The following is a 27,150-nucleotide window of genomic DNA, read 5'->3' on the forward strand; positions in this document are numbered from 1 at the left end:
GAGGAGGGCGATGCCGAGGGACAGCTTACTCCACGTGCCCCCGAGTGGGCGCGGGCGTGTTGGGGCAGGTGCTGCGCCAGCCCCGCGTCCTGGAGAGTTCTGGAACGAGGGCACAGCCCTCACCTCCCCGAGCTCCGAATCCCACTCCACAAACAATGCCTCGCAAGCACCGAGCGCTTCCTAAGAGGCCCAGAAACACGGAGGAGGCCCAGAACCCACGTTGCCCGCGAGTCCTGACGCGACAGCACCGGCCTCCGAGGGGCCCAGATGGAGCCACGTCAGGGGACCCAGCGCGGGGCCTCGTGAGCAGGACCTGCCCTTAGGTCCCGTTTGTAGGAAATACGTGCTGTCTCCTCTCTGGGCTTCGCTCACACCTGCCACCGAGGGCCCTCCGTTCCCTCGGGACTCTGCGGAGGCCGGTGGGGCGGCCAGAGCAGCCCGCCAGGCGCGTCTGAGGAAGGTCTGGACTCTGGCCCACGTGCGCTACATCTGGAGCAGCCCCTTCCTGACTGAGGGATGATCAGACGCCGTTAAAGTGGGGATCGGCCCCCTCTTATCTCCGGGAGCCTTCAGTCTCCACGCTGATTTCAGAAGCCCGGCATCTCCCAACAGGAGGGGCCACCGCCGTCTTTCCTCACAGGTAACCTTTCACTCTGCACCCCGTGAACTCTTGGGAACACTTAGCTCCCCCCGCCTACTTAATCTCACCCTCTGTGCAGCCCCTCTTAGAGCAGTGCCCCCCGAAACCCTCCCCTGAGCGCCCACACCCAGCGGATTCCCTCCCGTGGAGCCACAGGCGGGTTCACAACTTCCTGGAGGCCAAGGAGCAGCCAGAGAGGAGGAGGCCCAGGGAGGGATTACAAGGTGCCACGCAGGTTGGCTTCAAGACTGTCAGGTCCCAGAACACTGCAAACCCTCAGGCAAAGACACTGGCTGGTAAAATCCCAGGGACCTGCCCACCCGATCACCGAGTAAATGCTTCGTGTCTGTTTCACTGTTTGCAGATTTCTCATCCCGACCCAGAAGGAGCCCAGGAGAGCTTCTCAGGTCTGGTTGTCAGTCTGCCCACTTGACGGTTGGTCAGCGTCCCCGTGCATTTCCTGCGGGGTGAACCTCAACTTACATTTGGAGCCGTTCTTACCCTTGTTTTTCAGGTGCTCCTACTGTGGACAGCAGCCCAGTTGGGAGGAAAAGGACAAGCGGTCCATCTCAGCAGGGGACTGACTTCACGTTTATTCCCATTAGACCCCCAACCCCTCCCCGGCCAGTTGACTCCAACACCAGAGGAGGTGGATTTATTAAGCCCACGTTAGTCCCACATGGACCGGCAGAGAAAACCAACAGAAAAGCAAGGCAGCGAGATGTCAGATGTTCTCAAACACGCAGGTCCTAATTCCATTTCTATGTTATACCAAAACCCTGCCCATTCTCTCTCGACCTTGAACTCAGCACACTCCTATGCACTCCAGACCAGGCCACACCCTGGACCCAGCTGCTTCCAGCAGCCGCAGCTCCACCAGAGGCTCGATCCCACACGTCCTCCTCTGACCACATCCTTTCCCCAGCCATCGCTCACCCACAAAACCCGACTCTCCTCTGGGCCCCGCGGCCCCTCCCTGCCCTCTGCGTCCACAGGCTCTGCCCTCCGCAGAGTGCCCCCCCCCCGACAACCCTCCCCACCACTCACCGGGCAGCGCCCAGCAAGCCACCCGCCCTCATCGGCCTCAGTGGTTTGCTCCGTATTCAAAACATCCTTTTCTCTTGCATCTTGATAACGTCCCACTTCTTTGCTCCGTTTCACAGCAAGACTCCGGGGAAGAAGTGCAGTTTCCAGCCCCCTCCTTCCATCCTCTCTCTACCAGACTCCAGAGAGACCTCCCTCCCACTGTGCTACTGAGATGGCTCTGATCCAAGTCACCAGCCAGCTCCTTACACTAAGTCCAGAGGTCGCGTTTCAGTCTTCATGTTACCTGACCCTCCTCAATGGACTGGTCCCTCCTCTGCCCCCACCGGTCCCTCTCCCTTATCCCTGGTGGGTCCCTCCTCATCCCTCCAGCCTCTCCACACTGCAGGGTCCAGGGCTCGATGCCCTGTCCTCTCCTCATGTCCACCTGCACACGTGCCCTCTTGCGTCTCTTCACCGTCGAACAAGCCAGCCTGCAGCTGGAGCCCTGCGGTGCTCGCCAGAATCCTCAAGACTAACGCTCACTGCATCACGGCATCCCATTGATAAAGCACCTCCTTGACTTCTCCTACCTTCTCCTCCAAATAAAAGGCAGCAGTAAAGACCTGACTCTTGACACATGTTCCCTCTGAGGCGTCTACCCTGGATCCCGTCCGCCTTGAACAGGATTGTAACGAAGCTCCCCATTAAGGAAACGAAGCACTGCCACGGGAGCTGACACTGAGCGGCCAGCTCCGAGTCAGGGGCTCCAGCCGTCGCTCCTCTAATTGAGAACAGCTGTCCTAAAACATGATCGCACCCCGACCACCTCTGTGCGCACCAGCCTCGTTGCCAGGTAACACGCAGCAAACTGATAACCACCGAGGTTGCTGCACCCACATCAAAAGATGGAGCCCACAAAGCATCGTTAGGAGCTACGTTGAGGCCCAGCCACTAGCAGAGCGGAGTCTGCCGTGGTCCAGGGTAGGCGCATACTTTGAATGAAAATTGGTGCCCCGTGACTTTTATAAAAACGTAGGTGGCACATAACCAATCTGTCCCTTAGCGACACGCGTCACTTCTCTGCAAGTACCTGCTGTCGTTTAGGACGGGCTTGACTAGCGCAGAGGAGACATTTTCCCGTGTATTTGAGACCCCACCGTCAATAGCGTGGCTGTCATCAGCAGCCATTTCTGAAGACGTGACGTGAACCCGCCCCCTGCAGTGGAGAACAGCCTCTAGACGCCACTTACCAGCCAATAATGTGAACTGGGGGTGTGGGGGGAGACCACCGGTAAAACGAAGCCTGGGGCACCGTCTCTGATTTATGGACTCATGTCCCCTGAGGTTGGGGCTGCCTCGGTTCAGACTTGATTCGCATCTGACCCTGCGAGCGTGAGCGTCCGCCTGCATCTGACGTGCTCCACACCCGCTGTCCCTAAACACAGTCCCCCGTTTCAAGGGAGATCATCCAGAGAAGCACTGCTCTCTTCCAGGCGTGGAGGATATACCCGCCCGGCGGCGGGCGCTGCTGGAGAAACAGCGGGTCGTTTTCCAGCACTGCTCCGGACCGCAAGTTTTTTCGTTTCGCGTGGTGAGGAACAGGGTCTCGGGGGACGGAGCGCTCCCAAGCCCTGCACGCTTTCTCCTTCACTACACGCTGACTGTAAACCCTCACTTTACAAAATGAATCTTGCAAAACTGTTTCAAGGCAGCGATAAGCGGTCACGTGTGACAGTTCCTTAGATGCCCGTTTTCTTCTGAGGCCCGTGCAGTACTGACCATCCGTCCTCACACCCCGGCCCCAAAGCAGCATCTCCCCCCCACGGGTCGGGCCCGCCTGATGTCCTGCTTCGTGAAGTCGGCTTGGGAACAAGGAGCCTCCACACTGGCCCGGCCGCGCGTCCCCCCGAGCGGCCAAGCCCAGCCTGGGCCACGGCCCTCACACCCACCCCGGCCGTGTCTTCTACATCAGTGGCTCGCCCGCTGGCTCAAGGCCCCACCCGGCCCTGTCCTTCCCCCTCGGGCCCCGCCACACCCACCTCCCAGAGACGCCACTCTGTGTCCTGACCGGGGACTCGGGTCCCCTCTGCCCTCTGGGCTCAGCTTCTACGCATCCCGGTGAAATGGGACGAGCTTCCGTGGCCTCCCGGCCCGTCCTGCCGCCCAGCCCCTCCTCGTCTCCCCACACACGTGTCCTCTGCTCCCCCCAGAACGCATCCTGACCCCGGACCCCTCCCGTCCCCACCTTGGACACCCAGCTGCTCAACGTGGTCTTGAACAGCCTTCAAACCTGGGCCTCCCTCGCAACCGTGACTCAGGCTCTCAGCGGCCTCTCTGCGTCCCGTCCCTCTCAGGGCTGGCACCCACCCAGGGCCCCCGGTACACCCGCCGGGCCGCAGGCTGCTCGCCCCCTGCTGCCTCCAGCCACCTACCTGCAGGGTAACGTCCAGACTCCTCGGCAGGACCGCTTAGGCTCCTTCACCCGCTCCTCACCCCCTCCGCCCGTCCTCTGCACTTCGGGACACCCACACCCCTTACACACCCACACAGGGCGGGGGACGGGGGACAGAGGTGGCTGCCACCCACCTACGGACACGCCCACGCAGCTCCCGGCGGGTCCCCCGTGGCGCCTTCAGGGACGAGAAGAGCGGCAGGTGCTCGAGCGCCGTGAGGGGGTCAAACAGCACGTCGCGCTGCGGACACGCGCCCAGCTCCGCCCTGACCGAGGATGCCTCCGTCTGCAGGTTCCTGCCATTGACCGCGATGGCTCCGGATGGTGGGGGTAGAGCCCCCTCAGCAAAAATCTGCAGAGAAGACACGTAAGTGGAGGCGGGGGGTGCCGCCCTGACCCCCAGAGGCCCCGGGGACGCCTGCCGCCTGCGGGGAGTCGCACCTAACCTCCCGCCAGCCGCCTCGTCCACAGGGAGGCAAAGAGTGTCAGGAGCTCGGCGGGACGCGGGCCTGCGGTCTGGTCACGCTCCCCTGGGATGCGCGGTGACCACCGACCGTCAGAGCTGAGAGTTTAGGACGGTGACTCCGAGTTTGTCGTCACAGACGAGGAAGCAGGCTAGAGAAACAGCCGATCACCCAAGTCCTCACGGGATGTGAGCCGAGCAGAGACGCAACCTCGACCCCCAGCCCTGCGGCCGGGCCTCCTTCCTCTACGCTGGAGCCACCCGTCTGCCACGTCAAAGCCACGACAAGCCGAGGCCTGTCTCCAGAAACTCCTGTCTGCCTTGCCCACAGGACACCTGAGGACTGCCCAGTCTGCTGGTTCAGGGAGTTTATTATTCATGCTTTAGATTACGTTCTTTTTCTCCAAAGTGAGATATACACTCACCACAAGACCTAGCAAACCACTCCTAACTACTTACAGAAAGAAATTAAAATGTGTGTCCACACAAAGGGGTCTACATGAATGTTCATAATCACCAAAACCTGGACACAACCTCAACTGCCACCAACAGGTGAAACAGCTGATCAGACAGCTGATGCGACAGTACCACACGTGGGTCTCCGAGCATCATGCCAATGGGGGACCCAGCACAACTCCACTTATAGGAAACGCTAGAAAATGCAAACTGCGTAACAGCAACAAACAGCAGGTCTGGTCGCTCGGGGGCCAGGATCCAGGAGGCACAGGTGCCTTGGGGCGGTGGGGGGGGGGGACACAAAAGTAGGTGTCCTGTTCCTCCACTGGCTTCTGTGAGCTGTAGCTAAGCCTGTCGGCCCATCAGACGCACATCTGGACACATACTGTTCACTGCAAGTGAACTGCACCTCAGTAACTTTGATTGACAACTGTGTGCTATGCAATTTTCAAACCTCTTTGGGGGATACAGTGGGACCATGTGTACACATCTGGATGAGTCTCAGAGCTTCTCATTTCAGTGACCACCAGCCAGTGAACAGGCCTCTGAGCCTCTCCTCTGAGACCTGCCAGGAAGAGACATCCCTGGGGTGACTCACAGCCTGCTGCAAACAGGCACAAAAAATGATGAAGTGACCCTCGAAACATCGAGAAACTCCTGATTTGATTCTCATCGTTGTGCTAAACACAAGCTCCAGGTTTTCTTGTAGGAAATGTGCATTAGTAAAAGCACAGTGTGGAGGCTGGCTTTCTGAGTCATTATTTGAGCAACGTTTACTTTCCTGATCTGAAAACACTAAAAAAGTACTCAGCGAAATCTTCAACTCTATTTCAGCATCCAAGGAAAGTAGAAACCTTTCCACATTTTCACAGTAAAAGATTTCTGAAGCTTTATGTTTTCTACCTATAAGAATTCTGAAGCAAATCCTCCCTTTTCTTGCTTTAACTAAGCATACTTTAGTCCTACTGATAAAGAACAAAAAGACAGTCACTTGTTCAAAAGAGAAATTCAGTAATTTGGGTGGTTTGGCCTTAAACACGCCCCATTTCCACAGTCAGCTCAGGGCTGTTTTGTGGGCCATGAATGTTTGAGCTCATCCTTTCTCTGGGATCACATGATTTGATTCTTTAAACAAATCTGGAGCCATTGGATCCCAAATCAAAAATAAAGGTTTCAAAAAAACACAACCACACAAAAAGCAGAACATGAAAAAGAAAAATACTCAGGTGTTAAAAAATTGCAAACGTCATTGCAAATTTCATCTTCCTCTAGATATGCAAGCAGAGTTAAACTTCGTAAGAGAAAAAAAAATGTCATAGGACTTTCAAAGGCCAAAGTAAAACCATGAATATCTTTTAGGGAATAAAAGAATTAAATTTATTTTAAACAGTCCCTCCCCCACCCTTGAGTCTGCTCAGACCCACGACAGCTCTAGCGAGAGGTCTGTCTTTCTGCTGTGTCTTTAAACTCTGTACTGAGATGAAATTTAAAAAAGGAAGAAAAGGGATCTAGCCTCTGTCTCACAAGTAAACTGGTATCCGTAAGAACCAAAGCCCCGGGTTTCAGGAGGGGAGTGGAACGCACATGACAGTGGTCTTCCCAGCACTGTTGGTGCCCAGCAGGGCAGTGATCTGGTCCCTGTGGAAAGTCAGGGTCAGGTCCTGGACCGCTGCCTGGTGGTGAACATGCTCCTTGGTCACAGAAAGCAGGACAACACCTGGGGGGGGGGCTCCTTCCAGCTCTCCTTCCCCATTTTGCATGCATGAGCCTGTGAGGAAGATGCAGTTTACCCTGAGAGGATTCCAAAAGCCCCCAAAGCAACGTTCACAGTTAATAACTCAGTGGCTGCCTCGGGCTTGAATTCTACCTCTGTGAAACTTGCAAAGCAATTCAAAAATCTTTCTCTACCAAAATCAAGAGGCAGATTATACGATGGCAAAAATTAAGTGAAATCACTGACTACAAAGTTTTGTACCCTATGTTACACATTTTGCAAGAAAGTAAAAACAAGCACGCACACACACAGGTGTTTGTATATATGCAGAGGAATGATGGCAGGCAGGTTAGTTACACACGACTGACAGTCTCCAGAGAAGGTGACCATTACTAGGTGGTGCTGTCCCAAATTTTCTGTGAGATTCATATTTTACTTGTGCAGTCAGAAAAAAATTACAATATTGACTTACAGTATAAAACTGTCACGATGGGAGCTTGTTTATCCATAGATTCCTGCTAAGTTGTACTCTGTGGATGAGCCCCAGGCCCCGATAGGACTGGGGTGGGGGCCAGCCACCCCCCGCCAGTCTCCTGGGAAGCACATCCCCATTTGTAGGGGCAGCGATAGTCTCTCTCATGGAGCCTCGAATAAACTAGCACTTGTGAAACACTTTGAACGTTCTAAAGTATGTTACACCTGGGACTTTTGCTTCTATTTATTACACAAATTCATGTTAAAAATGAAGCTTCATTTTGCTGAATTACAATAGTGCACAAATGCACATGATGCACAGAGGATGCTGTAAACAGTAACACTAACACCAGGGTTCCTGCCCACGAGGGGTGGAAAGTGGGCCTCTGGGCAGCGGTGCACACACGGTTACAAAGGCTCAACCAGAAATGAAAAACAAAACCAAACTGGCCAGAAGGAGAAACACGCCTCCAACTACACTCCTCATTACCAACCTTGACTGTCTACATCCCCACTGAAGAAGAACAGGTGAGAACCTGCCACGATCTGCCTTTTCACCACCAACCCACACACATCCTGCCAATAGGAAACAGTGAAGGGGAAGCACCATGGTTTCCTTAAACCGGAAGTTCCTAAAAAATAAGATAAATTGAAATCAGTTCAATTTTTTTTCTACTTAGAAGATTCTAAAGTGGAATACCTCTTTTTGTTTTTTTTTTCTGTTTGGGTTTTTTTTGTTTTTTGTTTTTAATTTTTATTGGAGTATAACTGCTTTACAATGTTGTGTTAGTTTCTACTGTGCAGCAAAGTGAATCAGCTATATGTATACATACATCCCCTCTTTTTTGGATTTCCTTCCCATTTAGGTCACCACAGAGCATTGAGTAGAGTTCCCTGTGCTATACAGTAGGTTCTCATTAGTTATCTATTTTATACATAGTATCAGTAGTGTATATATGTCAATCCCAATCTCCCAATTCATCCCACCCTAGTATCAGTAGTGTATATATGTCAATCCCAATCTCCCAATTCATCCCACCCCCGCATTCCCCCTTAGTATCCATATGTTTGTTCTTTGTATCTATGTCTCTATTTCTGCTTTGTAAATAAAATCGTCTATACCAATTATTTCAGATTCTGTAGTAGGATATCTCAGCTAAATCACTATAAAATGTTATCCCATCTTAACCTGTTCAATCCACATCCCATACACGGACCAGTGACCGCGGGGTACAGAGCATCAGCCCCAAGCCTCGCTCCTCAGCCTGGCCCAGCCACCTGCGATGCCCTCACGTACCCTTCCCCCAAAACGCCTTCCAAGCAGGTGTTCAATAAACAGGCAGGTATTTATTAAAAGTGAAACTGGCATTAAATAATTGTGGAATGTTCCCCATTGCCCTCCCATTTAGCTGTCACTCTTCCTGTCTTTGCTGTCTGCATGGATTACTAGACACTATTAAAAGCTGAAGGAATTAATCAATTAAAAGCCTACAGAGAGTGAGGTGGATGGACTTAGAGTCTGTCATACAGAGTGAAGTAAGTCAGAAAGAGAAAAACAAATACTATATGCTAACACATATATATGGAATCTAAAAAAAAAAAAATGGTTCTCATGAATCTAGGGGCAGGACAGGAATAAAGACACAGACGTAGAGAATGGACTTGAAGACATGGGGAGGGGTAACGGTAAGCTGGGACGAAGTAAGAGAGTGTCATGGACATATATACACTACCAAATGTAAAATAGATAGCTTGTGGGAAGCTGCTGCATTGCACGAGGAGATCACCTTGGTGTTTTGTGACCACCTGGAGGGGTGGGATAGGGAGGGTGGGGGGGAGATGCAAGAGGGAGGGGATATACATATGCATATAGATGATTCACTTTGTTATATAGCAGAAACTAACACAACACTGTGAAGCAATTATACTCTAATAAAGATGTTAAAAAAAAAAAAACCCTACAGAGAAGGATAACTCATAGTGCTAACATTTCTATATGAGGTATATGGCCATTCTTCAAACGGATCCTCCAAATTCATTTCAGCCACTTAATAGTTACTTTGCCCCATTATATGTTGAAACGAAAGTGGATTTAATTATTAACACCTATCAATTTTCTTTAACACAGCCTAGCTTATGTATGAGGCCTGGTCTAAGTTCTACAAGTGATTGAAGAGATAAAGGCCTCTGTGCAGACTGTTTTATATATTAGCACTTTGACCATCGAGCACAGAAGAGACACACAATCACACACTCGATGCAAAAGATTCAAAGAGGTGACCGCAAAGGAAAGCATGGGGGTCCCTTGTCTTTTGATGTGAAGGAAGATGCTGAGCTGGCATCTGGTCCAGTATTTACCACCTGTTACAGGTTGTTGGAGTCTTAGCCCTGGTACCTCGGAATGTGACTGTATTTGGAGGGACAGTATTTAAAGAGTGATTAAGGTAAAATGAGGTCATGGGGGTGGGCCCTGATCTAATAAGACTGGTGTTCTTAGAAGAAGAAATCAGGACACAGACACACACAGAGGCATGACCATGTGAGGACCCAGGGAGAAGGTGGCCATCCACACGCCCAGGAGAGAGGCCTCGGGAGGAACCAGCCCTGCCCACACCTGGATCCTGGAGTCTGGAGCCCAGCGCTGTGACAGAATAAGTGTCTCCTGTTTAAGCCCTGCAGTCTGTGTACTTTGTGACGCAGCCCTAACCAACTAGAGCAGGTGGAATATTCCCCAAGGTCCCACACACTAATAACCATCCCTCGGGGGACGAAGGGGAGTAGCAGATCGGTAATTACATCACATCACGGCCGGTACTGCCCTTGTACTCTGTCCCGGGCACCATCCAGGGTCCTACAACCACCCAACATGGGCACACGGCTGTCTCCTCTCCTCCCCAAGCAGAAGGGGGGCAACAAGGCTGTCTGAGGACATGAGGCTGCAGAAGCCACATGGTGGGATTGGTTCAAGATGGCGGAGGAGAAGGACGTGCTCTCACTCCCTCTTGTGAAAGCACCAAAATCACAACTAACTGCTGAACAATCATCAACAGGAAGACACTGGAACTCACTAAAAAAGATACCCCACATCCAAAGACAAAGGAGAAGCCACAATGAGATGGTAGGAGGGGAGCAATCACAATAAAATCAAACCCCATAACTGCTGGGTGGGTGACTCACAGACTGGAGAACACTTATACCACAGAAGTCCACCCACTGGAGTGAAGATTCTGAGCCCCACGTCAGGCTTCCCAACCAGGGGGTCTGGCAATGGGAGGAGGAATTCGTAGAGAATCAGACTTTGAAGGTTAGCAGGATTTGATTGCAGGACTTTGACAGGACTGGGGGAAACAGAGACTCCACTCTTGGAGGGCACACACAAAGTAGTGTGTGCATCAGGACCTAGGGGAAGGAGCAGTGACCCCATAGGAGATGGAACCAGACCTACCTGCTAGTGTTGGAGGGTCTGCTGCAGAGGTGGGGGTTGGCTGTGGCTCACCACGGGGACAAGGACACTGACAGCAGAATTTCTGGGAAGTACTCCTTGGCATGAGCCCTTCCAGAGTCCACCATTAGCCCCACCAAAGAGCCTGGGGAGGCTCCAGTGTTGGGTCGCCTCAGTCCAAACAACCAACAGGGAGGGAACCCAGCCCCACCCATCAGCAGGCAAGTGGATTAAAGTTTTACTGAGTTCTGCCCACCAGAGCAACAGCCAGCTCTACCCACCACCAGTCCCTCCCATCAGGAAACCTGCACAAGTCTCTTAGATATCCTCATCCACCAGAGGGCAGACAGCAGAAGCAAGAAGAACTACAGTCCTGCAGCCTGTGGAACAAAAACCACATTCACAGAAAGATAGACAAGATAAAAAGGCAGAGGGCTATGTACCAGATGAAGGAACAAGATAAAACCCCAGACAAATAACTAAATGAAGTGGAGATAAGCAACCTTCCAGAAAAAGAATTCAAAATAATCATAGTGAAGATGATCCAGGACCTCAGAAAAAGAATGGAGGCAAAGATCAAGAAGATGCAAGAAATGTTTAACAAAGACCTAGAAGAATTAAAGAACAAACAAACAGATATGAACAATACAATAACTGAAATGAAAAATACATTAGAAGGAATCAATAGCAAAATAACTGAGGCAGAAGAACGGATAAGTGACCTGGAAGACAGAATGGTGGAATTCACTGCTGCAGAACAGAATAAAGAAAAAAGAATGAAAAGAAATGAAGACAGCCTAAGAGACCACTGGGACAACATTAAATGCAACAACATTCGCATTATAGGCGTCCCAGAAGGAGAAGAGAGAGAGAAAGGACCAGAGAAAATATTTGAAGAGATTATAGTTGAAAACTTCCCTAACATGGGGAAGGAAATAGCCACGCAAGTCCAGGAAGCACCGAGAGTCCCATACAGGATAAACCCAAGGAAAAACACACCAAGACACATAGTAATCAAATTGGCAAAAATTAAAGACAAAGAAAAATTACTGAAAGCAGCAAGGGAAAAATGACAAATAACATACAAGGGAATTCCTATAAGTTTAACAGCTGATTTCTCAGCAGAAACTCTACAGAGCCAGAAGGGAGTGGCATGACAAGTTTAAAGTGATGAAAGGGAAGAACCTACAACCAAGATTACTCTACACGGCAAGGATCTTGTTCATATTCGATAGAGAAATTAAAAGCTTTATAGACAAGCAAAAGCTAAGAGAATTCAGCACCACCAAACCAGCTCAACAACGAATGCTAAGGGAACTTCTCTAAGTGGGAAACACAACAGAAGAAAAGGACCTCCAAGAAGAAACCCAAAACAATTAAGAAAATCGTAATATGAACAGACATATCGATAATTACCTTAAACGTGAATGGATTAACTGCTCCAACCAAAAGACACAGGCTCACTGATGGATACAAAAACAAGACCCATATATATATGCTGTCTACAAGAGACCCACTTCAGACCTAGGGACACATACAGACTGAAAGTGAGGGGATGGAAAAAGATATTCCATGCAAATGGAAATCAAAATAAAGCTGGAGTAGCAATACTCATATCAGATAAAATAGACTGTAAAATAAAGAATGTTACAAGAGACAAGGAAGGACACTACATAATGACCAAGGGAGCAATCCAAGAAGACAATATAAAAATTATAAATATATATGCACCCAACATAGGAGCACCACAATACATAAGGCAACTGCTAACAGCTCTAAAAGAGGAAATCAACAGTAACACAATAATAGTAGGGGACTTTAACACCTCAATTACACCAATGGACAGATGATCCAAAAAGAAGATTAATAAGGAAACAGAAGCTTTAACTGACACAATAGACCACATAGATTTACTTGATATTTATACGACATTCCATCCAAAAACAGCAGATTACACTTTCTTCTCAAGTGTGCCTGGAACATTCTCCAGGATAGATCACACCATGGGTCACAAATCAAGCCTCAGTAAATTTAACAAAATTGTAATCATATCAAGCATCTTTTCTGACTAAAACACTATGAGATTACAAGCCAATTACAGGGGAAAAAACATAAAAAACAAAAACACATGGAGGCTAAACAATACGTTACTAAATAACCAAGAGATCACTGAAGATATCAAAGAGGAAATAAAATACCTAGAGACAAATGACAACGAAAATACGACGACCCAAAACCTATGGGATGCAGCAAAAGCAGTTCTAAGAGGGAAATTTAGAGCAATACAAGCCTACCTCAAGAAACAAGAAAAATCTCAGATAAAAAATCTAACCTTACACCTAAAGGAACTAAAGAAGAACAAACAAAACCCAAAGTTAGCAGAGAGAAAGAAATCATAAAGATCAGAGTGGAAATAAATAAAACAGAAACAAAGAAAACAATAGCAAAGATCAATAAAACTAAAAGCTGGTTCTTTGAGAAGATAAACAAAATTGATAAACCATTAGCCAGACTCATCAAGAAAAAGAGGGAAAGGACTCAAATCAATAAAATTAGGAATGAAAAGGGAGGAGTTACAACAGACACCGCAGAAATACAAAGTATCCTAAGAGACTACTACAAGCAACTCTATGCCAATAAAATGGACAACCTGGAAGAAATGGACAAATTCTTAGAAAGGTATAACCTTCCAAGACTGAACCAGGAAGATATAGAAAATATGAACAGACCAATCACAAGCAATGAAATTGAAACAATGATTAAAAATCTTCCAACAAACAAAAGTCCAGGACCAGATGGCTTCACAGGTGAATTCTATCAAACATTTAGAGAAGAGCTAACACCCATCCTTCTCAAACTCTTCCAAAAAATTGCAGAGGAAGGAACACTCCTAAACTCATTCTATGAGGCCATCATCACCCTGATACCAAAACCAGAGAAAAATGTCACAAAAAAAGAAAACTACAGGCCAATATCACTGATGATCATAGATGCAAAAATACTCAACAAAATACTAGCAAACAGAATCCAACAACACATTAAAAGAATCATACACCATGGTCAAGTGGGATTTATCCCGGGGATGCAAGGATTCTTCAATATACACAAATAAAGCAATGTGATACACCATACTAACAAATTGAATAAAAACCATATGATCATCTCAATAGATGCAGAAAAAGCTTATAACAAAATTCAACACCCATTTATGATGAAAACTCTCCAGAAAGTGGGCATAGAAGGAACCTACCTCAACATAATAAAGGCCATATATGACAAACTCACAGCAAACATCATTCTCAATGGTGAAAAACTGAAAGCATTTCCTCTAAGATCAGGAACAAGACAAAGACGCCCACTCTTTCCTCTATTATTCAACATAGTTTTGGAAGTCTTAGCCGTGGCAATCAGAGAAGAAAAAGAAATAAAAGGAATACAAATTGGAAAAGAAGAAGTAAAGTTGTCACTGTTTGCAGATGACATACTATACATAGAGAATCCTAAAGATTCCACCAGAAAACTACTAGAGCTAATCAATGAATTTGGTAAAGTTGCAGGATACAAAATTAATGCACAGAAATCTCTTGCATTCCTATACACTAACAATGAAAAATCTGAAAGAGAAATTAAGGAAACACTCCCATTTACCATTGCAACAAAAAGAATAAAATACCTAGGAATAAACCTACCTAGGGAGACAGAAGACCTGTATGCAGAAAACTATAAGACACTGATGAAAGAATTAAAGATGATACAAACAGATGAGGAGATATACCATGTTCTTGGATTGGAAGAATCAATATTGTGAAAATGACTCTACTACCCAAAGCAATCTACAGATTCAATGCAATCCCTATCAAATTACCAATGGCATTTTTTACGGAACTACAACAAAAAATCTTCAAATTTGTATGGAGACACAAAAGACCCCGAATAGCCAAAGCAGTCTTGAGGGAAAAAAATGGAGCTGGAGGAATCAGACTCCCTGACTTCGGAGTATACTGCAAAGCCACAGTAATCAAGACAATATGGTACTGGCACAAAAAAGAAATATAGTTCAATGGAACAGGACAGAAAACCCAGAGACAAACCCACACGTCTATGGTCAACTAATCTATGACAAAGGAGGCAAGGGTATACAATGGAGAAAAGACAGTCTCTTCAATAAGTGGTGCTGGGAAAACTGGACAGCTACATGTAAAAGAATGAAATTAAAACACTCCCTAACACCATACACAAAAATAAACTCAAAATGGATTTGAGACCTAGATGTAAGACCGGACACTGTAAAACTCTTAGAGGAAAACATAGGAAGAACACTCTTTGACATAAATCACAGCAAGATCTTTTTTGATCCACCTCCTAGAGTAATGGAAATAAAAACAAACAAATGGGACCTAGTGAAACTTAAAAGCTTTTGCAAAGCAAAGGAAACTACAAACAAGACGAAATGACAACCCTCAGAATGGGAGAAAATATTTGCAAACGAATCAACGGACAAAGGATTAATCTCCAAAATATATAAACAGCTCATGCAGCTCAATATTAAAAAAACAGACAACCCAATCCAAAAATGGGCAGAAGACCTAAATAGACATTTCTCCAAAGAAGACATATAGATGGCCAAGAGGCACATGAAAAGCTGCTCAACATCACTAATCATTAGAGAACTGCAAATCAAAACTACAATGAGGTATTACCTCACACCATTTAGAACGGGCATCATCAGAAAATCTACAAACAACAAATGCTGGAGAGGGTGTGGAGAAAAGGGAACCCTCTTGCACTGTTGGTGGGAATGTAAATTGATACAGCCACTATGGAGAACAATATGGAGGTTCCTTAAAAAACTGAAAATAGAACTACCATATGACCCAGCAATCCCACTACTGGGCATATACCCAGAGGAAACCGTAATTCAAATAGACACATGCACCCCAATGTTCACTGCAGCACTATTTACAATAGTCAGGTCACGGAAGCAACCTAAATTCCCATCGACAGATGAATGGATAAAGAAGATGTGGTACATGCATACAATGGAATATTAGTCAGCCATAAAAAGGAATGAAATTGGGTCATTTGTAGAGATGTGGATGGATCTAGATAGAGACTGTCATACAGAGTGAAGTAAGTCAGAAAGAGAAAAACAAATATCGCATATTAATGCATATATGTGGAACCTAGAAAAATGGTACAGGTGAACCAGTTTGCAGGGCAGAAATTGGACACAGATGTAGAGAACAAACGTACGGACACCAAGGGGGGAAAGCGGTGGTGGGGGTGGTGGTGGTGGTGTGATGAATTGGATGATTGGGATTGACATGTATACACTGATGTGTATAAAATGGATGACTAATAAGAACCTGCTGTATAAAAAAATAAATGAAATTTAAAAATTAAAAAAAAAGTCATTCGTGACTTAGAGTGTCAAATTAACATCAATAATATAGATTATGATGCCAAATCCTCTCAGCTTCTATCAAAAAGCAATTATATTAAAATGTTCTACCCTCCTAAATGTTTTAGTCCTTATATTACTGAGATTTTGTGTATTTAAAATCTATATTATCAACTAAATCAAGAAAAGCATTTTGGAATGCCCTATTTAATTGGGTGGAACGCAGTCCTTCGGGCCAAAAGAAGGCAAGGCACTGTAGCAGTTAAGAGCATTGGCTATGTGCCAGACTAAGTCTGAATCTTAGTTCTGCCATTTAAGTTTTAAATAACCTCTCTGTGTGTCAGTTATCTTATCCGTAAAAATGGAGATGATAATGAGCATTAAGTACCTAAATGAGTTGATATTTACCAGACAAAGCAAATACTGTAAGCGATCGCTCTCATTTTTATTAATAAAATTATTGCTGCTAAAAAAATAAAAAAGCCACTCGGGGAACCGCCAGGCGGCCTCTGGTGGCACCTGCCCTCCTGCACACACGCTGCTGCCCCTTCAAATCAGCAGGGAGCCTCGCCTGCCTCAGCTCCTGGGCCCCACCCTCTTCAGCCACCCAGTGGGAACGAGAGTCAGGTCCTGGACACTCGGGTGAATGATGCGTTTGCGGAAACAGAAGGAGAGGATGAGCAACGAACACATCAGGGAACTCGGTCTGCGGGGCCGGCAGCCCCTTCTCTCCCTCTGGCCTTCTGGCAGCGGTTTCCTGCTGGAAGCACACCGCCCCCCACCCCCCTTCCCACCCCGGGCTGAGCGAGCCCCGGAGCCACCCCGGCCAGTGGGAGGGGCGCCGCCTGGTAGAAGAGCAGGCGGGGCAGACGCTGGGGATGGAACAGACTGTGGATCAGCAGAGGTGGGGAGGCCCCCAGAGGCCTGGCGGGCGCTGGGAGGACGCTGGGTGGTCCAGGTCTGGTGCACGAGGCCCGGGCCAGGGTCACGGCTGCAGGCCGTGCCGAGTTAGAAAAACAAATTAGACATAAACTGAATATTAATGGATGATTTGCTAAGTAGCCCATCTTCGCTTTGCTCTGTCTGGACTTTTAAATCCTCCTAATTAACCTATTAACCTAAGCGGATGGGAAGCTGCCGAGTCCCAGTTGGCACAGAGGCCACTCGGCGCTCCTCCACCCTGGGCTTTTGCTCCTGAAGTCACGCCTGATTTCTGGGCACCTGCTCACATTACCAAGTGCTGTGGGAACGTTAACACATGCCAAGGCCCTCAGTTCCTCCCGAGCTCTGCTGCTCGAGGGGGGACGCCGGAGCCCACGGGGCCGGGAGGCTGATCAGTGCTGCCCCCTAGCGGACGGTGGCGAAGGAAGAAGCCGGGGATGTTGGACGGAGAGGGCAGAATCCGATCCCACTGGAGGCACGTAAAGAGAGTTTATGAAACAAAACTCCCAACTCCGGGAGGACCAGATGCTTGCTCGTGAGCTGAGTGAAGTGCAGGGCCCTGCAGGCGGGGAGACCGTGTGATGTATGACACTGGGTCTGCAGGGTGTCCCCGTCAGACACTGAGCCTGGGAAACGCTGGGCTGCGTTCCTACACCATCGCTTCATCAAAAAGACAAGGGAACGCAGAGAAAGCACCGGTGTGGCGGTGTATATACATGTGTGAGCGTGTGAGAGAGACAGACAGGAAGTTCCCACCCGCCCCCCAACCCGGGGAGACCCTCACACGGTGACTGTCCTGATCCCCAAGTGGCTAGGAGCCCCCAGGGCTGTCTTGGACACGTGGGAAGGGGCGCTTTGGGTGGGCAGAGTGAATGGGTAGTTTTAAACGTAGGCTTTATTATTATTCAGGCACAATGAGGCCAGCAGAGTCTCTGGTCGTCACAGTTCTCAAGAGGAGGGGACATGCCTCACCCTGCAAGGCCTCACAGGGAAGCAGCAGGGTCAGTCGGGGAGCAGAGGAAACCAGGGAAATCGTGGGCAACAGCCTCTATTGTGGTTTCCGTGGCAGGAAAGGGCGAGCAGACTTAGGACCGGCCAGTCTGAGTAATGCCCGCGGGCTCTGGGCACAGGGCTGCCCCGGTTGCCTGGCCCTGGCCCGGGTGAGGAGGGCAGGGGACAGTGGCCTGAGTGTGGGAACCTGCATCGGAGGCTGTTGTCTTGAGTGTGAAAGGCGTGCCCACTGGCATAGCCTTCACTGTCTCCAGGGATTAGCTCGCCCTGGGGGGCCATCCCTCCAGAGTCAGGAAAGCCCAGGATGTCAGATTAGTAGAAACACAGAAAATAAAAAGGCCTGATGAGCGACTAAGGGCTGCACAAATCCACTCCAGTGGGCAGGCATGTGGGAAGGGAGGAGTCCCGCAAGGCACAGAACCCAACCCAACAAAGACCTGTCCTTGGCCTGCATCCTGTGAGACCACCGCACGCACTCACGCAAGGGACAAGCTCTTATGGTCACGTGAGTGCAGGACACATAAACCCAAAGTTCCTGGGCAGTTCCATTACACACAGAATTTTCCAGGAATGCAACCACTTTAAAAACCCAGTGGGAGATTATTTGATGAGGAAGTTGTTCATCATTTCGGGAAACCACATCCCATCATGGGTGTGATGCCGGCTCGCTGTCTGAGTCTGCGGGGCAGCGCAGCTGTGGCTACGGCACAGCCCGTGACCCACAATACGTGTTAGAGCCGAGACGCTTCCAACAAACTTGGAACCAAATGCCCTTAAAGTTAGCATAGTTTCATGAATGCACTAAATGTTACTAATAAAGGTTTTCTGAAAACTATTTTACGTTACTGTCATTATATATATATATAGCATTATAGCACAATAAGAAATCCATTGTATAAAAATTACACATTCAAATGATTCATAGGGAGGCTTCCTGTTAGATTTCAATCTTATTCTGATGCTGTTCCCAGGCATCTCCCCGTGTCTTCTCCATGAACCCTCTTTATTACTGTTCTTTTGTCCAGTCCACCCTCCATTTCCTGACGCTGACTACAGAACACAATAACCAAAGTCTAAAAATCTAGAGTCTGAGTGGAGGCCGCGACATGGGGTGGAATTATAAGACGGATGTATCTGCCGTTTCATCATTACCAGCCCCGTGAGATGACACAGGGAATTATCTGATCGTACACTTTTAAATAAGACCCAGATCATTTACCAAAATATCATTCTTTTATCCAGTCCATTTGTGTCTAATTTTTCCTACTTTAATTAAAGTTATTTCCATCTTTATCATATACAAGTGAGTCTTATCTGTCATTACTTACCTGAATATTAGCTTTATTCTACTCTCTATCTTTATCTCCTCTGTTTGTTTTACTTGTAGTACCAAATGCTTTCTGATCATTTTTCTTCCCTTAAACATATAAACTTACTCCGAGCATCCGAGTACCTACCTCATTTTGTGTTTTAATAAAGTCATGGCTGAGCATTGAGAATTCGTATATTATTTCATTACGAATTACTTTTTCTTTCTCTTTTATATTACAGTTAAGACATTACACTAATTTTTAAATCATCTGCAGGTATCACGTGTGCAGGTAGGCTTTATTATCTGTGAATTTCATCTCAAGAGAGTCAAGGGTGTGTTACAAAATATTTGTCTTAAAAAGAGCAAACTGAGTCAGGGAACACCTAGAAATTGTAATTACTACTTATGGATCTGAGATCCCACTGATATTTTCTAGCAATTTTATTTTTTGTTATTATTGGCAGACTTTGTCAAAGTTGAAAATAAATACTCTGTGTTATTTAAGGATATATAAATTACCAACTGCAATTGTTCTTTTAACTTTTGAAACAGAAGAATCAGGAATTTCATGATTAAAAAAAGGAGAAATATTTATTGCCATCTTTGGCCGACTCTGTGTCTTTTTGTTTTTATACCTGTGTTACAACGATCTTGGAGTTTTGATCTTTGATTTTGGAATAGACTCTGGTCTTCCTATCTAGCCAGTAGTTCAACCACCCAGAGTGGCCCCCAGCCCGATGCCGGCAAACCCCAGACCCAGCGTGGCCCTCGTGGCCTCGGTCCTTCCAAAAGATAAGCAAATTGGGCTCTTAGGTCTCCTGGCCCCTCAAGGAAGACAGCTTTCCCTTCCCTTCTGAGCCCCAAGTTGACCTGATTTACCTTTCAGAAAAAAATAAAATGCTCTCTAGAAACCGCCAGCTTGGCTGATAGTTTGCTGACTCACATGATAAGGGATGACTCAGCGCTTCCTCACGAACCAGCATTCCCGCCATCGCTCAGCTTTTCTGGGCCAACTTCCCTCCTCCATGAGCTCGCCCAAGCTCCTTTTCTTCCCCTGAAACATGATCTACAAAGTGGGACTTCTGAGCACCAGACACCTCCCTCAAGGGCTCAGTCTTTTTTTTTTAACTATCATAAAGTACATATCACACAAGTTACCACCTTAACCATGTTTAAGCAAATAATTCAGGAATGTGAAGTACATTCACACTGTTGTGTAACCACCTCCAGAACAGCTTTCACCTTGTACCATCTCACCTCCCCCTCCTCCAGCCCCTATTGACCCCCATTCTACCTTCTGTCTCCATGATTTGGCTACTGCAGGTATGTCACTCAGCAATCTCCAGAGAAACAGAATCAAGAAGACATATATACATATGTGTGTGTGTGTGTGTCCATAGACAGAAGTTTACTATGACACATTGGGCTCATGCAATCATGGAGGCTGAGAAGTCCCACCATCTTCCGTCTGCAAGCTGAAGGCCCAGGAGAGCCAGTGGTGTGGTTCTAGTCCAAACCCAAAGGCCTGAGAACCAGGGCGGGCTGCTAGTACAAGTCCTGGTCTGAGTCTGAAGACCCAAGAACCAGGCACTTCAGTGTCCAAAGACAGAAGAGAGATGCTCCAGATTAAGCACAGGGAAAATTCACCCTTCCTGTGCCTTTCTGTTCTATTCAGACCCTGGGTAGCTTGGAGGATGCCCACCCATATTGCTGAGGGCCATTTGCTTCACTCATTCCAATCTCTTCTGGAAACACCTTCACAGACATACCCGGCATCATGTTTCACTTGCTATCTGGGCATCTTTTAGTCCAGTCAAGTTGACACATAAAATTAACCATCACACTAGTTATTTCATATAAGTAGAATCATACAGAATTTATCTCTTTGTAACTGTTTATTTCACTTAGCATATAATATCTTCAAGGTTCATTCACCTTGTAGCAAGTGTCAGAATTTCCTTCTTTTTTAAGGCTGAATGGCATTCCATTGCATGTATAGACCACACTTTATTTACACATTCATTCAGCGATAGACACTTGGGTTGCTTCCACGTTCTGGTCACTGTGAACAACGTTGCTATGGACGTGGATGCCCCAATATCTCTCTGAGACCCTGCTTTAGATTCTTTCGGGCTCAGTGCTTTCGGTGTTTGCTGCTCTTGCAAGAAGCCTCTTCTGGTGGCAGAATCTCTCTGGTCTGTCCTGCCCCTGAGCTTTCTCCACCAACTCCCAGACCCCGTTCTCCAGGGCATCTTCTGGAAAGTCGTGGTCACATCACTTCTCCACCCTGCACCCATTCATCAAACCTCCCCTCCCTCGAGGCAGTGATTGGGGAACTGGGCATAGCCTACGGTCAGGTGATTGATTCCCAGTGTCCAGAGCTGCCAGAAGCAGCAAAACTTAGAAAATTAACGAAAACCTCATTCTGAGGAGATCCGGAGGTCCAAACAAGAAGGACCACATCTCTCTACAAGACCAACATGCAAACTCATCATTGGAGCAGGAAGCAGAGCCAGGAACTGCGGGGACGGGCACAGACCGGGATGCGAGGAGAGGGGGAACACACACGTGAGTTCTCAGGAGCCGGGCGGGAGCGCCGAGCAGACAGGACCAGCTCAAAACCGGTGGATCTCAGCGCACATGCGCGGTCCATCTGACCTCCAGGGCACATCATCACCTTTCAAAAGACACCTGCTCACAGCACGTCCACATTTCACTCAAGGGTCTGTTCTTTCAGTTCCTCCGGGAAGACAGAACCAAGCCTCTCACAGTTTTTAAAGGAAGAGTGGGAAGAAAGCATTTCCTCGACAAAACCACTGGAGTAAACTCTTTCGGCCAACACCAGGCTGCTTTGCTCCGAAAACATGTCTCTCTCCCTTCTATGCTGTTGTATGCACCACCACCCCACCAATCTTTTCCTCTTCTTAAATTATTTAGCATTCTGAGAAAACAAAACAAAAAACAAAACATAGAGTCAATTTTTACAGTCTATCTCCTGCACTAGTTATTGTCATTTTTATCATAGAAAAGAAAAAATTGTCTTCTAGGTATGTGCAAATCTATGCTCTTGCGTGCTCATTAAACCTTTTTATAAATTCACTAAATTTAAACTTTACTTTTTAATAAATAATTGGTTCAAGTTATTTGCTAGGATTTCCACTGAGATATTATGTTTTTAAACTTTGACCTGAGAATTTCAATTTTCTTTCATAACTTTGCAAAGCATATTGTCATTTTTCTTTGGATACTTTGAAATATTAATTTAAATTCTTATAATGAAAACTAGTGATTTTTATTGCTTATGTCCTTGGCATAATGTTTTGAAAGGCCTACCCTCTCTTTAAAATAATACTTTTCCTATTTCTTCATTATTTTTAATGCTACTTATTTTGATGAATTTATGAATGAGCAAAACTTTTTCTCCCTAATAGACTGACTGAATTATGTATCTTTTCTCCTCGATTAAAAACACCAACTTTGATTCAAGGTCAGCACCACAGGGGCATGAGATGCTCCCTCTTTCCACCCCCTTCAATGCGCAACTCGTAAAACACCCGTGACTAAGCAAAGGTTCTTCTGCCCAGTACACCAGGACCCTGGAGAGACCCTCACACCTGCCTGTCTGAAGGTATAGAGGAGGCGGGGCCTGTGATCCCCGTCCCCACTGGGGCCACGACAGCTGAGCCCACAGCCTGGAGAACCACAGCACCCGGGAGGTGGGGCACAGGACCCCAGGCTCACAGCACAGAGGTGCCCACAGCCACAGGACGGGGCCGACAACCCCAGGCCCTACAGCGACGGTGGCACCCATGACTCCAGCCGCCCTGTCTGACAACCCCAGACCTGGGGGAGACACCTGCCACCTCGGCCCCTCCCTGCCCCCCCTCGCCATGCCAGGGCAGCAGTGCCCTGACCCAGGCCACCTGGGATGCAGGGGAGGTGTCCTCCAACCTGGTGCCCCCCAGTGGCAATGCCAGTGACAGAGGGAACCAGGACTCCAGAGACGCAAAGAGCAGGAACAAGGGCAGTGGGGACACCTCTGGCACAGGCCGTGGACGGATGGGAAGTTCTGAGTCCCAAATGCAGCTGGAGGCCGCTCGGGTAAGAGAAACCAAAAACTTGAGCTACAGCACCACCTACTGAAAAACCAAAAAAGGGCCTTTAATCACCAATCTGTTGAACTGTTAGAATCAAAGTTAAAAAATGTTTTACCAAAATAAGAAAGGTCGGGCTTCCCTGGTGGCGCAGTGGTTGAGAATCTGCCTGCTAATGCAGGGGACACGGGTTCGAGCCCTGGTCTGGGAAGATCCCACATGCCGTGGAGCGGCTGGGCCCGTGAGCCACGGCTACTGAGCCTGCGCGTCTGGAGCCTGTGCCCCGCAACGGGAGGGGCCGCGATAGTGAAAGGCCCGCGCATCGCGATGAAGAGCGGTCCCCGCACCGCGATGAAGAGTGGCCCCCACTTGCCGCAACTGGAGAAAGCCCTCGCACGAACCGAAGACCCAGCACAGCCAAAAATAAATAAATAAATTAAAAAAATAAAAAAATATAGCTACTTTAAAAAAAAAAAAAAAAAAAAAAAATAAGAAAGGTGTTCACTACTTCAAGTGTGCCAGCAGAGGAGAAATTCATCCAGCTCCACAAAAAACCATAACATGACAGCACAGAGAGAAAAGTGACAATTCTCCAGAAACCAAACTTAAAGTCACAGAAGTTTGTGATCTAACTGATAGAGAATTCAAAATAGCTGTCAAGAAGAAACTCCACGGGCTGTAAGAAAACTCAGAAAGTCAGTTTAATGAGCTCAGGAATAAAATTAATGAACAGAAGTAATGCTTTGCCAAAGAGATTGAAACTCTAAAAAAGAACCAAACAGAAATTCTGGAGCTGAGGAACTCAATAAATGCAAGGAAGAATGCAATAGAAAGCTCTGGAAATAGAGCAGACCATATGGAAGAATTACTGAGCCCAAAGATAAAAATCTAGAAATGATTCAGGTAGAAGAGGAGAGGGAACTAAGATTCTTTAAAAAATAAAAAAAATTAGGACTTCTCTGGTGGTCCAGTAGCTAAGACTCCGCACTTCCACTGCAGGGGGTGCGGGTTCAATCCCTGGTGGGAGAACTAAGATCCCACATGCCATGGAGCAGCTAAGCCCGTGTACCACAACTGCTGAGCCTGTGCTCTAGAGCCCGTGAGCCACAACTACTGAGCCCACACGCCACAATTACTGAGCCCACACACCACAACTACTGAGCCCACACGCCACAACTACTGAGGCTGCGCTCTAGGGCCTGTGTTCCGCAACTACTGAGCCCACATGCCACAACTACTGAAGCCTGCACACCTAGGGCCCGTGCTCTGCAGCAAGAGAAGCCACCACAATGAGAAGCCCGTGCACCGCAACGAAGAGCAGCCCCTGCTCGCTGCAACTAGAGAAAGCCCATGCACAGCAACGAGGACCCAACGCAGCCAAAAATAAATTAATTAATTAAATAAATAAATTTTTAAAAAAATAAAAATAAAATAAAACACATCCTATCAACTCCCTTTCTGATGTCTTATTTAAAGAATAAGTAATTATCCTAATGTTCACATACATCGGTTCAAACTGTTTTTTAAGTTGATTTTGTCATCTTATAAAGTGCAGAATTCTTACCAGGAATCAAGTTGTTCTAGTACCATCCACATAAGAAGTAAAGGCCTGAATCAAACAGAATCATCCAGCAAACCCAGCCAAATGTCATGCCCCCTAGTTCCAGAGACCGGTACATATTATCCCACTGAATCCCTGGAAGGAAGAGTAAGGTCAGAGTCAGAGCTGCTCACCCTCTTTCGGGCAGACTTTGGTGAGGTGAATTCATCAGTCCTGAAGGCAAAGCTGAGCAAAACTAAAACAAAAGGCAGGTCAAGGCCATGGGCCCTGTACCTCCTGTGAAATGTTAGCTTCATCTCACCCTGATTCAAGGACAGCAGGTGGGTGACCATTATCAATGCCTGAATACCTAACATTTTAAAAAGTTTAAAGTTTGCTTTACTTATATCTATATAATATCTATATAGTATATATATATATATATATATATATATATATATATATACTATATATATTACTTATATTACTTGCTTAACTAAAACAATCTACATTTAGGGAAATTAAGCATGTTTAAAAAAAAGATGACGGCTCCTTGAGAACCCAAACTCTAAATTATACTATTCTTCTCGCTCTTGGAAAACATATAAACAGGATATATAGGATCTGCAATAGGAAAAAATCATTCTCTTATTACAATACGTTTGCAAGTTATTGTTGGATTAAAATATTATTTGTTTTAAGAAAAATATTCATCTTTCTCAATTTTCCTATGGTACTAACCTAGAACTTGATAAAATAAATGTTTTAACATTGTGTACTTGTAGGAATTTGGTCCAAAATATTCAAAGGATCTAACAGTGACCATTTTTCTGCCATATCCTTATGATCCAATTTTGTTTAAAAGTCAGTTTGAAGAATTCAGGATAGGTCATTTCAGGATTACTCATCTGTTTTAATACATTTTTAGTGTAGTATAGTTCAGAACAGTTCAACATGTTTTACAGAAAAGTTGGAGAATTTCAAGACTGGCACAAATTAATGAGCTAGTGTAATGCTATCTGGAGTTCAGTTTCATATATGGCATATATTTTCCCTGTGTTTTCAAAAACACACCACAAAAAACTATGTAAACATCTAAGAAATATATGTCTGTTCTGGTCTAGGGTTTTAGTTGACAAAATCTCAATATAAGTGAAAAACATTGCCAACAAAATTTTTTTAAATTATTGTAGGCTGAATTAATAGGAATAAAATACAGAGAAAAGAGGGGAGATAATTGTTCTCTGCTCTATGCTGGTTAGATCTCCTTCTGGATCATGGCTTCAAGAAGGATCCAGAAACCCTGGAGGTGAAGATGACAGCTGATATATAAACAGCTGTCATGTGAAAGAGGCGGTTAGAAAGAGAAACCAGGAACAGTGGGCAGGAAGTCCAGGAAGACAGACTGCAGCTCAATAACAGTCTAAGAGACGAGACCCTGTACGGCCCGTTCAGGGGAGAATTCCGAGGGTCACTAATTGACCAAGTGTGTTTCAGGGGTGTCACAAGGAGGCCCCAGGCACTGGCTGGGTGGCTGACCTGGAGCACAGGAGGCCAGGATTGTCCTTGTTCCTAAAACCAGGATAACTGGATGGAGGGAGGGATTTACATCAGCTAAACCAACGCCAGGATCTCCTTCCAAACCTTCCGCTTTGTAACTAACACTCTCTACTGTATCGCTTGCAACACGATAACTAAATTTCCAAAAACCTGAGTCACTTTTTTAAAAACTGCATCCTCTTACCTGCCTCTTGCCCTTCCAGGAATGTAACCAAAAATACTCCTTGTCCAAAGGCAGTTGTGGAGAGGAGGTACTGCTTGCAGATCGAGGGGCAGAAGAGAAAAACTGCAAGTTAGTGCTCGATTGGGCCATAGGAAGTCCACAGTCCTAAGTTCAAATAACGAAACCACAGCACATTCAGGGTCTTAATGATGCGAAACCATTCAGGGTCTTAATGATGCGAAACCATCGCTCCAGGCGGTGACTCCACATCTGAGCCCAAGACTGGGCCGTGCATCAGCCTGTTCTGAAAAGCGTGATAACAAGCCAGTTTTTAATGTTAAAAGGAATTCTCTCTCTTTACTGTAGTGCTTGAAGTGTCATAAATCCAATGCACGGTACACACAAATGTATAACACAAAACAGTGGCAAATGGAATAGAGCAACTTACTATGTATTTTTT

General features: G+C 46.7%; 1 protein-coding gene across 1 annotated transcript in view; it reads right to left on the reverse strand.

Annotated features, from left to right (window-relative positions):
* ABCA13 (ATP binding cassette subfamily A member 13) overlaps window positions 1-27,150 on the reverse strand; it is a 326,117-nt gene that overhangs the window by 190,258 nt on the left and 108,709 nt on the right. Inside the window, 7 exon segments of the mRNA XM_059932550.1 lie at window positions 3-47; window positions 50-99; window positions 4,253-4,470; window positions 6,627-6,805; window positions 7,720-7,857; window positions 24,992-25,123; window positions 26,712-26,781. Of these exon segments, the coding sequence (XP_059788533.1) occupies window positions 3-47; window positions 50-99; window positions 4,253-4,470; window positions 6,627-6,805; window positions 7,720-7,857; window positions 24,992-25,123; window positions 26,712-26,781 (832 nt within the window).

Source organism: Balaenoptera ricei, chromosome 9, assembly GCF_028023285.1.
Source record: "Balaenoptera ricei isolate mBalRic1 chromosome 9, mBalRic1.hap2, whole genome shotgun sequence".
NCBI lineage: Eukaryota > Metazoa > Chordata > Mammalia > Artiodactyla > Balaenopteridae > Balaenoptera > Balaenoptera ricei.